General features: G+C 47.6%; 1 protein-coding gene across 1 annotated transcript in view; it reads left to right on the plus strand.

Moving 5' to 3' along the window:
- Nucleotides 1-15,278, plus strand: part of DSCAM (DS cell adhesion molecule) — a 754,840-nt gene extending 739,562 nt beyond the window's left edge. The window contains exons 33-34 of the mRNA XM_042902977.1: nucleotides 894-1,196; nucleotides 13,666-15,278. Coding sequence (XP_042758911.1) covers nucleotides 894-1,196; nucleotides 13,666-14,018 — 656 coding nt within the window. The 3' untranslated portion in view covers nucleotides 14,019-15,278. The remainder of the gene's footprint in view (nucleotides 1-893; nucleotides 1,197-13,665) is intronic.
- Nucleotides 15,279-21,351: the final 6,073 nt, after the last annotated feature.

The following is a 21,351-nucleotide window of genomic DNA, read 5'->3' on the forward strand; positions in this document are numbered from 1 at the left end:
CAACAGGGGTTGATTATAAGGTAAGTCATCCAGTCTGTGCCATCAACCACCAAGATTTCACTTCTGAGAGAAGACAGGACCTAAGAATAGCGCTCGGTTGCCCCAGCCCCCAACCTTAACTCTAGAAAAGAAATTATATCTAAACCTAATAGCTGTAGGAAATTTGAATACTCATTTTCTTTTGTTCTGGCTGATATACTTCAAAAATAATGTTCCAAAGGTGGAGTGTTACCCTGTGCATTTATTTTTATGGCTGTTATTTCTCTTAGAAGAGTCTCAGAGTTGCACAGAGGTGATTCAAAACTTTTTCGTGTGTAAAATACAGATTCCTCTGGCCAAGATGCACCTCCTTTTGTCCTGGGGGTTTCCTGGGCCCCACAAAGGGTGGCAGTCACAAAGGATGAGTCCAAGGGATCAGGGGCCATTCTTCCCACTGGCCAGTTTCGTGCAGAATCACGGCTTCGTTTCTAACCACTGCCGTGTCTTCCTCGCAAGCTGAGCTGCAGAGCTCAAATCATTCGTGTCAATTAAAGTCCCTGCAGAACAGAGTGATCCGCAAGTCAGAGCAGGGGGTGGACACGGCCATTCATTTACACGACACTCCCAATCATCTTAACTAAACGCAGAATTTTTTAAGCATTGCTGATTGACGCGCGTGTCCCAGGCTGGGAGCATCTGACTAACGCGACTGAGCTGAAACAAAGCTTCTGAGCCCACTTTACTGAGACATAAAACACAGGCCCCACGGTGACCGAGGCAATTCTAATGACCCAGGACCCTGCCGGCGTGTACCATGATCTGGGAGAAACAGCCACAAGCCAGAGAAGGCCATCCAGTCGGTGCGACCGTAAAGCAATAATTTATCCGTCTCGTTCTCTCTTTTTACGCTATAGATCGAGCGCGAAGCAGCATGGTCTCCACAGAAAGTGCCTCCTCCACTTATGAAGAACTGGCCAGGGCCTACGAGCACGCCAAGATGGAAGAGCAACTGAGGCACGCCAAGTTCACCATCACAGAGTGCTTCATATCAGACACATCATCTGAACAGTTGACGGCAGGGACAAACGAGTACACGGACAGTCTGACCTCCAGCACCCCTTCAGAATCGGGGATCTGCAGGTTCACTGCATCCCCCCCCAAACCTCAGGATGGAGGTCGAGTGATGAACATGGCGGTTCCAAAGGCACATCGGCCAGGTGAGAAAAGAAATGCACGGACCACTGTTTAGGAGACTTGTCTTCCTGATTCGCTCTCGTCTGCTAGGAAAGCCCATCCTGGTGTTTGGACTCGATGCTCCGTTTGTAGGTTGCCGTGTAATGAACCACCCCAGAGCTTATTGGTTTGCAACAGTGACCATCGCTCATTTTGTGTATAAATCTGAAATGTAGTCAGGGCTTGGTGGGGCAGCCCATCTCTGTTCCAGTGGTGTCAGCTGGGCAGGCTCACTTAGGTCTGGAGGAGCCCTTCCCAAATGGCCATGTGTAGGATTCTCCACCAGGTGGCTTGGGCTTCTTCGTATCATGGCAGCTCGGCTCTAAAGCAAGTGTCCCAACAGGCAAACAGTGGACGTAGCTGGTCTCTTAAGGCGGGGCCTGGAAAATGACACATCATTTCCGCCACGTTCTGTTGTTCAAGCAGTCAGAAAGCCCAAGGAGCCCCAATGGGAGAGAAGGAGATCCCACTATGTGAAGAGAGGAGGCTCAAACGCAGGGGGCTTGTGTTGTAAAGCTGCTGTACTTAAGGCTTTCAGAAGGAGAGAGGTCTTACCAGGGGGCCGGTGCTTGGGCCTTGGTTTCATTGAGTTACCCAAAGTGACAGTAACTGGCTAGGGTTTGGTCACCCACTCGTTCAGTCTTTGTCTTGAGCACATGAGAGGGGTCTGGGTGTGTGGATGGCAGCTCTGAGCCCTAAGGCCTACAGGGCCCGGCAGATCATGTACATAAGTGAAGAGAATGGAGAGCAAGGGAAAAGGGGAATGGTGCAGGCGGAAAATTTAAGAGTTCACAGGCTATCTAGAGGGAAGAGACTCCAGCGTGTTCCCACCAACTAATCCCCAGTGGAAATGGGGGGTTAGTATGAGTGACTTTCTCAAGAGAAGCCAGAAAGCTTGGTTTTATACGGAGACCCACAGTTTTCAAGTGTTGGGCCAGATACTTGCAAACCATTATATGGGGCAAATAGACACATCTTTAGATGGAATCCGGCCATGGCAGCCAGTTGTACTCGTCATCTGAAGAATCCCTTTTTCTTCTTCACCCTGAAATAGCTGCCTGTAGACTTTCCTTTGTGGATGGCCTCTCCATTCTTGTTGAATCCAGTTTTATTTCTCCTTTTCCCATTTTCTGAACCTCTCTACTAGTCCTATTTCAAAAATTTATCTTCACTTTTAAATTACTGCAATTCCCTTGGGTTTTATGGCATATAGCCCAGCTGAAATGAGCCTTATAAATGCATAAAAATATATAAAAATAAGAATTGTCTAGCCAGCAACTAATCTTCCAAACTGAGTCAAGATTCATGCCAGCTTACAATAAAGAATGATGGCTTCATTTATTTTCATTCTGTCGACCTCCTCAGGGAGAAGATGAGCTGTGATTTGTGGGTGTTTTTATTTCCAGCATTTTTCGTTGTTGGCATTTATTTGCAAGGCAAATGCGATAAAAACATAAGCTCTTTATGGCTGTAAAGCCTGAGAGTGAGGAAGATAGGAGAGGAGAAAATGTGCCTCTGGACATGTTTAACCTTGGTAGCCTTCAGTTGCTGTCTCTATAAAATGGGCATTGACGTGGGTGCCTACCGTATGGGGTTTGTGTAAAACGAGTGTGGCATAATTTGGGTAAAGTGGTTAGTTAGCAGTTGTTTCTCTTGTTGCTTTGTTGAGGGATTCTCGTGGTGACTCCAGCGTGGTCTCCAGATGTGCGGCTGGCTCCTCTCCTCCCTCCCTCTTTTGTTGGTCTCCCTTCCGTGGCCACTGAGGGCCTCAAAAGCATCCGCCTTATTTGCATATCACCCAGTCACTACGCGACGCTTCCATCGGCAACCATATTCCCTTGCGTACAAGAGCTCCTGGGTGACATGATGCTCCTATATGTGCAAGCTTTGAATTAATTAAAGGCTTGGGTTTCTTTTTGATGTCTTGTTTGAACAGAAGTTCAAAAAAGTTTGCACTTCTGTTATGACATTGTTGCTTGGATCCATCAGAACAATCGAAAGATCACAACGAGGTCAGGTAGTAGAGTCTTAAAATGCTCTTTAGACTAAAATGAGTTTATAACTTTAGGTAGGAGTAATGTTTCAAGTCAGCACAAGTCCTCACGTCCACAAACTTTGCTTTGTCCACCCTAGATGACTGTATTATTATTGAATATTTCTGAGGCTTTTAGGAAAGCCTTTCAGTTGTGTCTTTATAAGGAGACTACATTCAACACCAGGCACCAACCCCAAGGTTACAATTTATCACTCTGCTGACTGGAGGCTGCCTCAAAATCATCAGTTCCTTGACTGCTTTCAAACCTCATTCCTACCTGTGTTCCCGTGGTTCTAGATGGTATCAGTCAGTGTCAGCAAAGCCTCCCCAGCCTCTGCCCATCTTTCCCCTCACCTTCGTGTCTTCTCGGGACCCAAAGCTTTTAAATGCAAATCAAGTCAGGGTCAAGTTAAATCAACTTGGCCAGACCCTGGCTCCAGGAAGACAGGAGACTGTCTTAATTGCCTCCAAACTTCTCTCCCAGCGTATAGCAGATAATCTGGCCGCATAGTCAGAAATATCATGAATGACTTAATGGCACTGAATATATGCTCCCACCCCTGTATGTGACACCTATGGTAGGTGCTTAAAGATATGGAATGAATGCAGATCTCTGTGATAATCACATAGCTGTTATGATGACAAAACTCACCAATTGGCTAAGATATTACAATTACTAGAACTTGTTAGTAAAAAGAACATTTCAGTCCACCCCTCTTCCAGCCTAACTTTAAATAAAGTGATTTATTTTCTGTTCTTGCTCTTGACAAGTGGAAAGGAAGTCTCTTCCACAGAAGGGGAGCCCCCCATGCAATGTGAAGGCTCTCACACATGGCAAACATCAGACTCTAGCTTTCGATGTTCAATAGTACTTGAACTCTGCATTTACTGAATTTTTAGGATGTTTATATTTTATGTAAAATGCCAGTTGTGCTATTGTTTTATTTTCTGCAATAAGGGATGGTTATTTCCGTCTTTAAAAACAAAAGACAAGCCAAACTCTATCTTCTTCTGAGAAACAGCTGGAAAGTTTAACAGCTTCTTTCCCTCTTGGTGAAGGCAACTTCCAATACTTTGATTACAGTAGCTGTTCTTGGGTTCGGGTAGCATCCTGAGCCAGTTTCTAATGTTCTTGAATTACTGCTCCTCCTTTATTCATGAGATTTATCCTCATGCCATCAAGAAATGCCATTGCACGAAGCTACTAAAATCCATTTAAAGGTTCGCATAGGCAACCCAATGCATCCTGGCCTCGGGAGCATCTGGAGAAGGGTTGGTCCATTTAGATCTCTGCTCTCACACTCTGGGACCCCAGCCTTAAATATATACCCATCAGCCCCTCCCGTGATGAATGCACTTGAGGTTTTCCAGCCAGAAGTGGCCACTGCCTGCTGTTGACTTGTTGGTTCTCTGAACAACCAGTTACATGAAGCAGTCTGGGGGCTTCAGTGTTCGGATCCATCTATGCCCTCCTGGATGTGTGCATTTATCCAAAGAGAAGAGCATGGGCGAGAGGTGCTTACCTGAAGGGCAAGCCATCCTCTGCTCCCTTGGCGACCTCCAAAGAAGGTTTCTCTTCCTGCTCTCAGCTACTGCGATCGTGCTGTCTCCCCTCCGAAGCCCACGTGGTTCTCGTGCTGGCTCTTGAATCAGAATTACACTCCAGAGAGAGCTTCACTGCCCCAAATCCCCCTCTTCAGCCTCATTCTACCTCCGTCTCCCTCGCCCTCTGAAGACATGGCTCTGCTCGGGGCAGGTCACCTGGTGCAGACTCCCTCCTCCTGACCCAGGGTGCCACACAGTTCCTCTCAAGCAGTTCTGCCTCCCACCTCCCCTAATCCCTCTGGGTTGAGCGGCTGGGGCCCCGTGCCTCAGACTTGCATCGTTCTCTTTTTTGCACTCGTTAAAATTAGATTTTCAAGTTTCGATCACGAATGTTATTCTAAGAGCTATGGAAAGGGTCTCCTTTCAAGTGCAAGTATCTCTGATATTCCCACACGCTCACACACCCTGTACCCGTGCGTGGTTCTGGCCTCCATCCTTCTAGAGATGTCCCTGACCCTTCTCTCCCGGCCTCTCAGCCTCCTTTTTCCCGTCAGCATGTATTTTTTGAGTGCTCACTCAGTAACTGGCCCCACTTCCAGAGCTGGAGATACGATGATAGACGAAACCCACAAACACCCCGTCTTAAGGCAACTTGCATTCCTGGAGGTGGAGACAGACACTATTCAAGTAAGCAAATAATACAGCTTCAGATGGTGGGGAGTTCTGGGAAGGGAAGTAACTGGGGAAAGGGACAAAGCCTGGCAGGGGTCAGGAGTTGGGGAGAATGGTCAAGGAAGGCTTCTGGGAGCAGTGAGACGTGAGCTGAGATCTAAATGGTGGCTGGGGCAAAGAAAGCCTGACAGACACCATAAAGGGACAGCGGTCCAGGCAGAGGGAAGTGCAAAGGAAGGAGACTGGAATGAGCTTCACATTCACCTCGTGGAACAAGACTTTGCTCTGAGCTGACAAACTCTCGAATGCTCCCATAGTATTTATAGTTAGAAGGACCCTGGGGCCATTAGCAACACCTCTGAATATTGCTGTACACCCTTGCCCTGGATAGACCTAAATATTCTAACGAGCTCTTCCTGGCTCCCTGCTGGGAAACTGATGTCTCTGATGTGCATTTGTGATTTTGTCTTCTTAAGGACTGACTTGTTATTTTAGTGTGACGTCTCCAGAACACAGGAAGTGATGGTGGACTTGTTCTGAGGGGCTCACCTTTTGCACTGGCCTCCTCCCTTTCCTGCCACTAGTTCCAGGTGCCCAGGCTTTCCCATCCTTCCAAGGGCTCTTGCGTGTTTATCGTAGGTGCTGCCGTCGTTATCTGTCCTCCAGTTCCTAAGTGTGCATTCTTTTGTTCTGACTGCCTGTTCTCGGACTCCGAGACCTTTAGCTCAGTTTTTCTTGGCTGGCTTATTGGGATTCAGCTTGGGTTGCTTAGGAGCCAGCCCACAGGTAGTACAAGGTAAGGAGGAGACCCGTGCCTGACAACGTGTGAGGGAGAGGCAGGAGGCCCACCTGTGTCCTGCTGAGCGGCCAGAACGAAGGTTCTAGATTCCAGTGCCATGGATGACAGGCAAAAAGTTTTGCCACAGTGCAAGTCTGGCATCTCCAGAAAGACACAAATGTTTTACACTCATTTATGCAACCCATATTTATTGGATATCTTCTCTATAAAAAGATACCGCACCGGGTATTATCCTAAGACATAAAAGTGTTAACATATTAAACCAACACTTCCCACAGTCTCCTTATTTTATCAGAATAGCATGTAGTATAATAAACAGCAGACAAAGAAACCTGAAGACACAAGGCAGATAAATGAGGAGATCCAAGAAACAAGGTCCAAATCCAGCCTATGGAAGACAGGGACCCCCCCCCCCCACACACACACACACACACACACACACACACACAAGTGAGATGCCATGATAAGCCAGGAGCAACTCTAAGGTGCTGGGAATATACAAAAATGTAAGAAGACAGCAAAGTCCTGTGTGGACACAGCTGGCCCCAATTTCTAACGTATCTTATATCCCAAACTTGGAAGCAACAAATTCAAGTGATACAGTCAATCCTCTCATGTTGAAATCCCTTGTGTGGTTGCCCATTGCTCTCAGGATAAAGACTCATGGGGCTTTGAGAAGCCAGTCCCGTCTTCCTCACCCATCAAGACCCCTGCTTTCGGGGCTCCTCAACTCCACAAATGTCTGTTTCCTCTGCCTAGAATCCTCTCACGTCTGGATTAACTCAGTCCTCCTGTGGGATGATTCAGGGCACACGGGTGTGCCAGCCCCCTGGGGGAGCAGGTGTGAGACTCCAACCGGGCCACCCTCTCAGTAGTCCCCAGCGTGTGGGTCCTTGTGGATCTTTTGTGGGAGCTGGAGCTCCCCTGAATCTCATGGCCCCCTCCTCACCGGGTGCTCCAAACACCCTGCTCAGTGGTCCTGACCTTGCCCAAATGCTGGGGCAAGGTCCTGTTTTTTATTCAGAACTACTTGATTTCAGAGGAATCGTAAGCAGCAACAAACTCAAAGCCCCGCTTCATACCTCAGTGTAGTTTTTAAAGTTCACCAGTGAGTAGGAAGATCGCAGGATTGATGAGCTCTTAAAAATGCATGAAGCCTCCTAAGTACAAGCCAAGAATGGTAAGAGAATCAGCACACACGGGCCTCCGCTATCGGCCTCGCATTATTTATTTAGGGGTTTTCCTGCTTGCCTTTTGGGAGCGAAGATTCATTTACCAAGAGAGGTTCATTTACAAGTTTTCATTACCTTGCTTCAGCATTAATATTAAACTCAAAAAGTGTTAGATCTCGTTTGGCTCCACAGTGGGCAGACTCCAAGCTCACCCTTTGTAAGTAGCTCTTTGATGTTGTAGCATCATTACAAGCCTGATCTGTGTGGTTCTTGGTGAAAGTGCTGGAAGCATTCTTTGCTTCTTACCTTTGCATCAATACCCAGCCCCATCCAAGCATAGAGATGAAGCCTTGTTAGAAATTGATGAAAGTTCCTTTGTATTTGGCCCCAGAGGACAGCCAAGCCCCCCGGGACTCTGGTTCACTTTCATTCCCAGAGAATTTGTTGCGAGAGCATCCGCGTGCTCTCTTAGGTGCATGGAGGGGGAAGAGGGCTATTGCAGTGCGAATTGGAATCGTAGCCTCCCCAAAATGCATTTGTTTGTTTCATACTTACCCCCGGATTCCTGATACAGATGTGCTTACCTAGTGTCCACAGGTGAGATAGTGAAGAGCATAAGGAAGGCTTAAAGATGCCCTTAGAACTCACCGTGCCCCCTTCTCTTGACTACAGATAAGATGCAAACACCAAAAGGGTCACAGCACCGTTTCGAGGCAAAGGCAAGAATTTTGCGTGAAACCCAGAAGTTGCTAGCTCATGCTCTTACCCCATCCTAATCTCCCACTGCATCGGGCCACCTCAGAGGCAGACCCCGTGGCCACTGTTGCATGAGAACCGTCCCTCACTCTCTCCCAAGAACCGAGGTCATAACTCCTTGTGGACCAGTAGAAGCTGAGCAGTGAAATCCCTTATTCTGATTGAGTTAAATGGTTTTCAGATAAAATTAAAGCAAAATGAGGGTCCACTTGGAATTGTGAACTTTGGCCCCTTTAAACTATGGTTTCTCAACAGCACAATGAGCCCTGGAAGCAGGGTCACTTTTTCTGGCGGGGGATGAAGGGGAGGGGTTGTCCTGTGCTTTGTAGGGTTTTAAGCAGCATCCTGAGCCTATGTGCAGCCACCTCCCAACTGTGACATCCAAATAGTCTTCAGACATGGCCTCCTGCTTCCTGAGGGGTAGAATCACTCTTTGCTGAGAACCACTGATCTAAACTCTAGACGTTTCCTTCCCTAGTGTGGGGTATGCCAAATGGCTGGAAGCATCGCCCGAGAATAGATTCATGGAAGGCACATCATTATAGATTTTCTGAATCAATGCATTCTTGCTCTTTTTCCATATCGATTTTGCCATCCTTCTTCCAAAGCTGAAGTGCATTCAAACTGTGTGTGCGTCTGAGTATCCTGAGAAAGTTCGGGAAGTTTTGCTTTCCCGATAGGAGGGAGCGTCTCCTGGCTTCAGATAAGTGACACAGGTTCACTAGAGCCGTTTTCGCAAGGCTGGGCCAACCATGGCTGGAAGCCCCCTTGGGGGTGATGGCAGGCTCTGAGTATGCCATGCACCTGCTGGGGGGTATGGGGCCGTCAGAGGGTCTGTGCTGGTTCACGACTGGCATCAGTAAGCGAGGTGGTTAGGGACAGAGGGAGAAATCAATGCCACTCATTCAGTGTGAACTTTCAGAGAGACTAGTGGTGCCGAAGGTCCCAGGAGCAGTGACAGGAAAATGAGGAATGGACCGTTATGTCAACAATAAGGCATAACATTGAACAAGGGCTGCGCCACCCCCTCCCCCCTAGTCCCTGGAGGTGGATGTCTCAGGGGCACAGGAGGGACAGCCTGTGATCTGGAGTTTGCAGGCTGGGGAAGCATGCAGAGGCCCGGAGGTAGGTGGGTATGGCCAGGAGAGGGGACAGGGCCACACCCTCACCTGTGATCTGCACGCTGGGGGCCCATGTGGCCGTGTCCTCCTCCACTCCTCTGCTGCATCCCATCTGCTATGGCTCTCTGTCTCCCATTTTCATCCCCTGCCCAAGTTCTCTGTCTCGTGTTTCTTCCCTCTGCTTCCCTCTGTGTGTGTGTGTGTGTGTGTGTGTGTGTGTGTGTGTGTGTGTGTGTGTTTCCATCGCTCATTCCACCTCTGTTCTCTCCATCTTTGTCTCTGTCTCTCTCTGATCGCTCTCTGATCTCTCCATCTCTCTCTCTCTCCGCTCTCTCAGCCCCGTTCCCCCCACTCACCCCACCCTGACCACCCGTGTCAACCCCTCTGACTGCGGTCCGGTCCGGCACCTGAGCCCCTAAGCTCAGCCCGTCAGAGCACCTTTTCCCAGGTGTCCGGACCCCTCCACCCCCACCCTCACCCCACGTCTCCCACACAAGGGCCGGGCCTGAGGAGCAGGGCACAGTGGGGAGACTGCTTACAACACACAAATGCATGAATTAAAACCCACAAAAATCAGTGGGCAGAGTGTGCCCCAAAGTTCCACTTGGGACTCTTCCCCCATCACCGTGTTTGCATTCATGCTGGGTTTGGGAAAGTAGCTAACAGGATCTAACTAACTAGGAAAGTGCTAGAAATGCAGGCCATTATGGAAGTAGGGCAGAAGGAAGACGTGGAAGGCGGCTTCGGGGCCCCCATATCCTTTCCCTTCCAGCCACCAGTATGTGAGCCTGGGTCCTTCTACCTGTCCCTTCTCCTGTGCATTTCCACTTCTCCTTCGGTGGCAGCTTCTCCCCAGGGCTTCCTCCCCTCTGTGTGTCATACACACACACACACACACACACACACACACACACACACACACACTCACACATGCATACACACATACACGAGCACACACACATAATCACATGAACACATGCATACACACATGCACACACATGCACATAAACACATGCACACTTACACTCACATGCACACACATACACACACACATATACACACAAACACATATGCACCCACCCGCACACACAGACCCATGCACCCACATAGATACACGCACACACACGCATACACACAAACATGCACACACAGTTACACACAAGCACACACACACATCCACACATATAACACACACGCGTGCCCACGCACCCCACTTTCCTTGCCGTCTGTGCGCTGGTCACTGCATTGCGTGTCGCTGCCACCCCTGCCCCCTCCTACCCGCACTATTTCACCCCTTCCCTCTGCTCTTTACTTCTTGGAGAAGAGGGTCCACATGAGGGAAACAAAACGAGAAGGAGAAAGAGGGAAAGAGGAGGGGTAAGGCGGAGTAAAGCAAAGAGGAGGAGTTTAAGTAACAAGTGATTGAATCCTCCTGAAAATAGAGGCAAACCCCACTGAAACTGGTTTTACTGGAAACAGCGCTAAAGCCACACTTCGGCTCCACAGTGGGTTGACACGCATAAGGATGCCAAGGGCCACGCGTGCCTGACGGAGGTGACTGTAGACTTGAGCTTCTCCGGGATCACTGGTCTTCTCACACGTGTGGGATGACTCCAGAGGGTTCTGGTGGGTTCTCGTCAGGGCGTATTGCTCCACAGAACATTAGAGAAGATTCAGCGGCTGGGGGTGGGTCAGCTGGGGAGGCTGGAGTGTGAGGGGCTCAAAGACCTGCTCGCTGTGGAGACAGATGCCTTCAAAGAGGCTCTGCTCCCCGCTGAAGGAGATCCAGCCCATCCCAGACAAGATTTAAGGACATCTGTGTGAGTGTCCTGTGGCCGCCATAGCAAAGTACCACGGACTGGGCGGCTCAGAACAACACAGATTTGTGCTGTCACAGTTCTGGGAAGGCAGAATTCCAAAATCGTTGTCAGCAGGCATGTGCTCCCTCCAGGAACTCCAGGGGAGAACCGCTTCCTTGCTGCCTCCAGCTGCTGGGGGCTGCAGGTGCTCCCTGGCTTGGGGCAGCACCTCTCCACCCCTCCTCCCCTCTTCACATGGCTCCTCCCTCTTCTCTTGTCTCCAGTCTCCCTCTGCCTTTCCCTAGAAGGACACCTGTCCCCAAACTTGGCACCCACCCCAAGTCCTGATGACTTCATCTCCAGATCCTTAACTTAATTACATAAACGAAGACTTTCTCCAAGCAAAGTCACGCTCACAGATTCTGAGGGCTGGGACATGGACATATCTCGGGGAGTAGGGGGTGGGCACTAACCAACCCACTGAAGACAGAAGCCAAGGTAGAAAGAAGAGTTCCCAGCTCATTCCCCTGGCAGGTCTCCAGGCCATTAACTTCAGACCTTCTAAGAAGGGAGATGTCTGATAGTAAAGCCGTTTCACGTGCATTATCTAATGAAATCCCCACCACCACTCCGTGTGGTGGATTCTGCGAGTACCCCCATTTTATGAGTGAGGAGACTGAGCCCAGATTAAATGCAGGCAACGTCTTCCAGACCTCTGCTCCTAAATCGCTCAGGGAAACAAGCAGGCGGAGGGCAGGACGCTAAGAAAAGCGGGTGTGCCCCTATCCAGATTGTCAGCATCGTCAACCCATATTCAGGTTTTCCAGTCCCCTTGTCTCTCGCTGGAGTGATGAGTGCATGAGTTCTCTCGGATCTGCAGGCATCTGAAGAACATAGAAGACGGAAGGGTGCGAGAACTCAGTCTCCCTAGGGGTACTTGGATTGGCACGTGGGGTGGGATTTTAATGGACATAAAGTGCCTTTAATAAACACAGCTCACCGATTACTTGGGTGCTTTCTTCCTCATAAGGGCGTGAATTATTAAGAAAGCTCATTTGCAGTATTCACACTGTCAAAAGGGCTAATTAGAGCATCGTACAACTTAATAAAGCTTTGCTGAAAAGTGGATCGCTCAGAGACACTGGATAGTCACAGACAGTTGTCAGACCTTCAGTAGGAAAGCGCAGGCAGCCTTCGTACACAAAGATGTGGGGGCTGGGCCCTTTCCGTTACTAAGGATTTGCAATTCTCCCCCACCTTTCTCAGCTACCCCAACCCTCTGATCACGAAATCGAACGTGAGCCCTTGCAGGCAGAAAGCAGCTATCATGGCTTTGTCTTTTGATTTCAAACACATTTGTTCTACCTCATCTAGGACCTGAGCACCCTGCAATCCAGCTGGGACCAAGAAACTACTGCTTTGCAAAGGGCTTAATAAGTCCTGTTCATTCAGTGGGGACTTAGCGGGATAGAGAGCCATTCCCGAATCTGTCGCAACACTTTGCAAATATGCCACGGGTTCAAGATTCAGTTGGATCTCAGAAACAGCACGAGGCATTCTTGACCTACATTTTCAAATCACCCTGGGGGTAAAGGAATGCCACGTTTTCTTAAGTCTGAGAACAAAATGACAGAAGAATAATAGTCATGTAAATAAATAAACGAGCAAATGAATATAATGGGCTTATTCAACTCTCAAGAATAAAGATGGGTCACTGCTTTTAGGAAATGGGATGTGTAAACACCCACCCACACCGTCCTTCCCTTTCACCATGAGGCCACCCTCCATTCAGAAGCCAGGATCCTTGGGCCCTTTTCTAGCTCACTGTTCTATGCCCTCTTATATTCCATGGACATCCTCTGAGCTCAGACCATCACCATGCCTCCCGCACCTGAACATCCTCCCGTCTGGCATCCTGGCTCGAGGACAGCACACCCCAGCCCGCTTTCAAACCAGAACTGCCCACCCACCCAGTGTGCCATGGAGAGGTTACAAGTGAGCCAAAACAGTGAGCCCCTCGGCCCCCAGATGGCCGGGAAGAGCCCCCCGCATTCATCCCAGCTGGTTGCTGCACAAACACTCCTTGTCTGTGTGCGTCCTGGAGAAAGAAAGACCCGAAGCCCTGGGCTAACCAATGAGCATTACCTTTTCCTTGGCATCGCTGCCTCCCTCCTCAAGCCCTGTGCTCCCCCCAGTGCTTCCAGTCACCACCCACGGGGTCCAGTGTATCACACTTTGTACCTGGGGCGCGCTGTCGCCTTTGACGTATGTTTTTCTTTCCATGGTGGGATTTTGAAGGATCTCGTTACCTCTCTTTCTCCTGCTGAAGCATGACACTTAAGAGCCTAAGCCAAGGTGCCCTAGAAAAGCCAGTGGGATGCCTGGTGGGACGGGTGTCAGGACAATTCCACCTGCTTTTGTAGTGAGCTCTGACAAGGGGTCCTGCAAAGCAGTGGCGAGGTCCAGTGACATCTCCGGCTCTAAACGCTGAACGACACTAGGCACCTGCTTAGCAGATGAGGAAGCCAACTAACCACTCTGTGTTTCCTTCCAGGTGACCTCATACATTTGCCTCCATACCTTAGAATGGACTTTTTGTTAAACCGAAGCGGTGCCAGCACCAGCAGGGACCTGAGTTTAGGGCAAGCGTGCTTGGAACCTCAGAAAAGTCGGACCCTGAAGCGACCCACGGTCCTTGAACCGATCCCCATGGAGGCGTCCTCCTCCACGTCCTCCACGAGAGAGGGACAGCAGTGGCAACAAGGGGCTGTGGCCACATTACCTCAGCGAGAGGGAGCAGAGCTGGGACAGGCAGCTAAGATGAGCAGCTCCCAAGAATCCCTGCTTGACTCTCGGGGCCATTTGAAAGGAAACAATCCCTACGCAAAATCCTACACCCTGGTATAACAAATAGCATGACTGGACAGCAGTTGTAAATACAATTTAAAAAATTCAATCAAAGCTACCTTTTTTTTACGGAATTCCAATATTTATAATTAAAGAAAATTGCCAAAATATATTAAAAAAAAAAAGAGAAAATACTGAAACCACAGACAGTGCAAAGACTCTCCTGCTTTTTTTCTGTCTGAGTGTGAGCTCCATCTGCCTGGGCATCTGATTTTTTGGGAAAGAAGTCCAGTTTTATGATCTTCACGGGCTATTGCATTTTTACTGATTTTCTACAAAGTGCATGGGGGACTAATTAAACCTTCTGACTGGAAGTTCTATCACACAAGATTTAAGAACGAAAACAGGAAAAAAAATTTACCCTCTTTGTGAATTTAAAAGGAACCTTGATTTGGGGGCAGGGGGGGAGACTTCGGTCATGTTTGCACACCTTTCTTTCCCATTAGAAACTGGGTCCTCAATTTGACCTCCTTCTGTTGTTAATTAGGATGAGTGCCGTCAGTGAAGGGGTTAGGGGGGAATCAATTTGATTTTCTTTTTTTCTTTCTGTTTATTTTTTAATTTAATGAGACACTCTTTGCATTTTGTCTAAGCGAAATAAAAAAGGAAAGGTTGTCTGCCTTTATTTCGGTGTCTACCTCTCTTGTCTCCTACTGATCGCTGGGTCCTCCTTCCTCTTGACTCTCGTGTTTGCAAACACCAGGACTGACCCAGACGGAGCCCAATTTGATAAACCAGCGAAGATAACAGCACTCCAAGCTCCTCAGGAATGGCTGAGAAGAGCACAGAAGACACAGCTGGTCCTGACCATAACCGGGGGCTGGCCAGGTGTTCTAAGCTTCCTAGATGTTCCATTCCTTCCTTGCCTTTCCACAGCACTTCGCCCTCTAGCTACGCCAGGGGTCAGCAAACCGTGGTCCACGTGCCAAATCCAGCCCGCTGCTGCTTTTGTAAATAACATGTCATTGGAACACTGCCATGTGCACCATTTGCATTTTGTCTATGGCTGTTTTGTGCCACGATGGCAGAGTTGAGTGGTTACAACAGAGGTGGTAGGAAAATATTACCAGCTGGCCCAGGAGAGAAACGTTTGCAGACTCCTCCTCTAGAGTCCCACAGTTAGCACCAGCTTGCTGGAGAAATGAAGAGAGGACCAGGGAATTCTATGCACCCTGCCCTCTGGGACCTGTTCTGTCACCACCATGACTGGTATCTAAATTTGCAATAGACCATCTTAGAATATGTTGCCTCTGATTCACTCCTCTGTACCCGGAGGAAACCAGCCAATAGTAAGTGAAGTTCCTCTGAAATTTAACTTTTAATTTTTTTTCCCTCCAAGTTTAAATTATTTACCACGGGGCTCATCCTACCAGAAAACGTACTCTTAAGTAGTCTGAACTTCATTCTTCATCCCATGGCACACGGTGTGCTTTAGAAAGTGCACATCATCTGCCCATGGCACCCACACCCACACCCCATCCCAGACTCTCTTAGGTCTTCACAACAGGGGTCTGGCATTGATCAGAAAACTTGATCAAATGCCCATGGCAGCTCAGTTGCCCAGGTAACACACTACACAAGTACCTTTCTCTCTCTTAGTAGTCTCTACAGGCTCCTATTTAAGCCACCAGCACAGACTGGTGCCAATTATTACCATCTGACATGTTCAGAAATGTCTTTCCTGTTCTCCCCTCCTCCTTCCTTCCTTTCCTCCCTCTTTTCCATCACTGCTTCCTTCCATTTATTTTCCAGGTAGGCACATTGACCTACCTAGCCTGCAGACCAGGTCCACAATTCATCTGCCGGAACAAACATTAGATGACTCCGTGCTTGTGAAGTGTGCTTTCTTTATTCTTGCCACAGTTTCAGAATTTGATCCCTGTTGACAGTTTATTGTCTGCACCCTTACAGACCCTCACAGACTGCTTTTGTATGCAAAGGAAATTAAATGCTGCTTTCTGGGAAAAAATTAAAACTATCTTTCATCAGTTTAAAACTTCTATAGTCCCCAAACTTAGAAGTTTACCATTTTTTTCATTTTCTCTCAAGCTGTGCAAAAATAAAAATTCTGCATCATGACTGCCTCTCTAATGGATTACTTTCATAATCCTGCCTTGATGACGTTCGTTAAAATGAATTCAACACACAAGCATTGTATCAAAAAGTCCACTTCTCTCTCTCTCTCAGGAAGGGGCCTGGAATTAATAGCCACAAAGAGATCCAGATCTATAGACGTAAAAGGGGCACTGTGTAGTAAAACAGCCATTGTCCAGGGTGACAATAAATTAATTTTCCTCTGGACCTCTGCCTGTCTCTAACCTGATTTATAATGTCTTTGAGAGGTCATCTTGTTAGGCTAAGTCTGAAACCAGAGTGCTTTATCTTAGATCAATGGGACGCAGGTAAGTTCTTTATCCTTTGCCAATATCTAGAGGGTCACTGGACAATAGCCATTGGGTCAATGGGCTGGGTTTCTTCTGAGGCATCCATTCAGCTGACAGTCTAAAAAAGGCCCACCTTCCTAAAGTGAACAAGGCCTTTGCTTAATACATAGCCAATAAACCACACAGCATTAGTACACATATATCTACACGAACCCTAGTGCTTGCATTCGGTTCGCATGTCTGCCTGCCCACTTTCTTACATCCACATCTGCCATGACCTTCCACAAGGAGGAGAAGGTGTAGAAGTGGAGGTGAAGAAAGATGAAGGGGTAAAATGATACAAAGCTTATCATAGGTCAGGATGGATAACCTCCCATCCCACCATGTTTGTGCCCATGCTACAGAGAACCATGATAATACTTTAAGACACCGAAAACACACTGTTGCTTAAATTGCTCATAAAATAAGCAGGAAATCACAGTCCGTTAAGGCCCTTCTGATCTGGGACTTTGATCTCCATAGGCCAAAAGCTTCATGTGACTTTTAAGGAAATGACTGAGGCCTTCCAGAAAAGCTGTGAACTCTGTAAATCTATTTCTAGCAAAGGTGGACAGCCTCCGTGGACTAGGATTGCTAATCCAAGAACTAGTTGATTATAATCACCTACTCTTGAAGGTTCAATGGGAGCTGGTGGTATGTCCGTGTTCAAAAGTGTTCCTCTATTACCTAAACAATGTGACCCAGAGGGCATCATCAGCTCTCTGAAGATCACTTGGGAAGATTAAGTATCAATAATTTAATATCCAAGGGTCCTGAGCCCCATGTTACTTTTTCACTCATTGGCTCAAAGTGACCTGTCAAACAACAGAGTCAGAGGAATAAAGCTGGAGCGAAAGAAAAGTTTTCTTCAGTTCTTAGAAACCAAACTGTTGCAATCCTAACAAGGGCATAAGTCAAGGAGTCTTCAGGCTTATGTAGAACTGTGTCTGTTTGCTCTTATATGTTGTTTATTTGAGAAGATTTGTGATGGTAGAGCTCTTGAGTAGCCTAAGGAATTTCTGAGCCTACCAAGCCACGGCTAGGACAGAGTTAGGTGGTAACTAAGGATGGGATCCTGGCTGAGCCCCTCTTCCCTCCACGCTGGGACCAAAGATGGGATGGACCTCAGTGTTGGCTGGGTCACTCGAGTATCAGCAAGCATGAGAGTGGGAATTAATGGTTGAGAGACAATCTGCCATGAGTCCCTTGCATTTGCACATATCTGCTGAGAGGAGACATTAATGGATTCTGTTCTGTACTATATTTTCAAGGATGTCTGCATAACAAATAGCTTTGGAAGATAGAGATATGTCTCCCTTCTGGGCAAGAGGCAGTTCTGTTTGCTGACCAAGATAATAAAAACAATGTCTTTCTCTGAGGCAAAATTTAACAGGCTTGCCAGCAACCCTTTTTTTTTTTAAGTTTGGAGTTTCCTAGGCATTAGACACAGGCATTCACACCCTCAAGCTTCCCTGCCTGTCTGCGTGGCCTCAGTCAGGTCCCCTGGTGTTCTACCGTCTTCACCCCCAATTTCTCATCGTCTCAGCCCGCTCCCAACATTCCTGCTGCCACATTGTCCATGGCTCTCGGTTCATACCCTTCTCATCTGACTTACCATATAATTTAGTTATTTATGATGGTTGTCTATTCCTACAAGGTCGGCTGCACAAGGACAGAGCTCCGTTTTCTCAGTGTGTTCTTCATTCCTAGATCAGCACCTGGTCCATTGTAGGCATCCTATGATTATTTGTTGAAATGGAAAAGAAATGTTTGGTGCTTCTTAACTTCATGGTTCCTCGACTGTGACCCAAACCTACTGTGTGCACAGTCTACCTGGCTCCACTGTATCACCCCATGGGCCTTGAGGGCACAAGAGAACTGATGGGGTCGTGGCAGTCATGACCTTCTCTGTGCTGTGAGTAATACCACACAGAGTCTCTGACTTAGGAGACTGGAGTCCTCTGCCATGGAACTGTGGCAGACCAAGCTATTAGCTTTTAAGTGTGATACAAATCTGAGACTCTCTACACGTCCTGACAATAGCAAACCAGATGTGGGCAACACCAGCCCCCTCCTCAACTCCCTAGCAGGACCCTTGCAGGTTAGGCTTCTGGGTGTGATCCACTGACTCACAAACTTTTTACAATTTGATGAGAATGTTGTTGTTATAATTGTTTTGCTTTTCGCAATCTCTCACCTTCAGAAAGAAAGGGAAAAGGCTGGGGAAAAGTAACTTTGAGCACATGGCAAGGAGTGCCTGTTTCATCTCCCAAGACAAGCTTGGCAAAGCTGGAAAGTTCTTTGTGTTCCAGAAACTTCAAGCCAACTGTAAGAAGAAAAGGCAGTGTTTATTATCACTGGCATCGTGCCTCCCCACAGGGGGTTGTGTTCTGCCTCAAAGAAATAACCCTTCCGTGGAGAGAAAAACAACTGGGATTTACATTCATGTGTGTATTGACGGGAAGGTGCTCAGAAGTGTCCTTGAGACAGCAGGGCCCAAGGCCAAACCACCACCAAGGGCGTTACCATGACCACCTGGGCATCGCAATCGGAGGGAAGGCAGCCATTTCCAACAATGCTGTGTGTGGGCACAAAGTTCTGTTTGCAAAGAGTTAATTCGTGTTTGCTTCAGTCTCTCATTCTCTGAGGTTCCCCTAAGGGCTGAATGCCTCAAAAAAAAGAGAGGGGACCTCTTCTTGACACTGCATGGAAAAGTATTTAACAAACTATTAAAAAGATTCTTTCTGTTTCTAGATCTAAAATGTTAAGTGTCTTACAAAGATTCAACTTCTAAGATGGAGTAGTTAACGGTGCCAGCATGCTGACCCAGCACTCAACCCCAGGTAATGTGAAAAAAAGACCTTGACCTGAGTAAGAGCACAATGTTCCATCAACCACTGTGCCCATACTCAATGACACACAAGTAGGACACATCCTAGACACCACATCAGCAACCCTCCAATGTCTATTTTCCCATCCAAGGTAGGAGGTTGCTCTGCCATTGACCAGGAAGGGAACCTGATGTCAGTCCGAAGACGTGCACTCTGCACATGCAGAGCAAAGCACCAGCCAGGTAAAGATGTACTGTTAGCCCAACACTACCTGTTTTTCTGACCACTTGGCCCCATGGCAAGAGAACATCCCTGTTCCATTGAAACCGCCATTTCTTTCATTATCTTTAGCTTAGTGGATCTTGGTGGAAGACACTCAGCCCAATCATGTGGCAAGAGTTAACCTTCAACATCAAGGAGCTGATGTTTTCATTAGTAGTTAAGAGTCTTTTGTATCAAACCAAGCATCCAACAAAGGCTGTCAGAGCAGGCAGCAAGGGGACGTTCTAATGGCTAGGGAGCTAACTGGAAACTCTCCAATGTCCATTCTTGTCAAAGACTGTTATCAAGATGTCTTTGTCTGTTTGCCTCCCTATGTGCCCATTCTGCCGAATATGAAACATGTTGTGTGTTTAATGATGTCGGGTAACAGGAGGATTTGGGGCTGACAAGGCACATGGTATAAATAGCAAGAACACTGTGCAGAGAGGCTCAGCTCTAGCACCAAGTCCAGGAACTTACCGTGAGATCTCGTATTTGGCCATCTGGTTTGGACATCTGCAAACAGACCTGATTGGATCAGCTCTCCAAGGCCCTTCCAGTTCAACAAGGGGATGATCCTCCTTGGTGTCAATCTCATTGGGTAAATATCCGAGCTCCTTAGAAGTGTGTGTGAGAGGTGAGAGTTGTATTGCATTCTTTTTTCTTTTTTCTTTTTTTTTTTTTTTTACTCCTACATCCAGCTCAGGCATCAGCCAAACCTGGTAAATGTTTTCAAATGATGCCTATGAAGTAGGTGTGCAGCTGTTTCGTAGAATGTGAAAGGACGCTCTAAATATACATTGGCCCTTTTTAATAAACTCCTAAATTTTAACCTTTTTAATAAACTCCTAAATTCAGCTAATTACTGTGTGTGTATTCTTTATTCTGGGGGAAAGGGAAAATAAAGAAATGTGATTTGGACTGCTAGGCACGAGGCAAGAGAACATGCCTGTTTCACTGAAACTTTCACTTGTAAAAGTTTTATGTAGTAGAGATTTCTCTGCATGTTGCATAAAATCTCACATATTGGTGTTGAAGAGACTGACCTTCTCCCGAGTCCTCCAAAATAAAAACTTTTTTTAGGTAGTCTGTATCCTAACATCAGAGTTAACAGATTTCTAAGTTTGTGCTGATAACCCTTGTGTGAGAGTCAGCAGAAAATTGACTTTCATTGTTGTTGCCACTGTTGGGAGCAGCCCCAGTGACTCACATTTGCCAAGATATCACACTTCTCAGTCTTGGAAATGTAAACCAGCCTTCTGTAGCTGAGGCTCCTGGGAAGCCAGCACTTTTCATGCCATCCTAGGTCCACTGGGTTGGTCTAACCCTTCAGGACCCTCTCTAAAGCCCAATGCTCTCCCCTGCCCTCACTCCCAGCAAACAGACAACCAAGAAAAAGCCTTCCTTTTTCTGCACACACCCCCAAACTTTTTAGAGCCTACACCCTTCCTTACTCTTATCCTCCCAGGACAGTAGTCAAAGTGTCCCCCTCCTACCTACATCTCATCTGTCCATCTGTAGGCTGGATCTCCACCCCTCCCACCTTTATAAGGCCTCCCTCCCCCACTCACTCATGTCTCCTCTCACATTTGTATGATATTCAAGTCTTTCACATCAAGAAAAAATAAATCTCTCCTTCCACCCACCAACCACTGCAGGCACTGTCCTGTCCCCACTCTCTTTCACAATGAAGCATCTTGAAAAATTGTACACCATGGTCACACGCCCATACCACCTGTTTTCCTCCCATCTACTCTCTCTCCTGAAGGTGACCTCCTTGAGGATGTATAAGAATTCCCTGTGGCTTGGGGCACCTGG

The sequence above is a fragment of the Panthera leo genome, chromosome C2, assembly GCF_018350215.1.
Source record: "Panthera leo isolate Ple1 chromosome C2, P.leo_Ple1_pat1.1, whole genome shotgun sequence".
Taxonomy (NCBI): Eukaryota; Metazoa; Chordata; class Mammalia; order Carnivora; family Felidae; genus Panthera; species Panthera leo.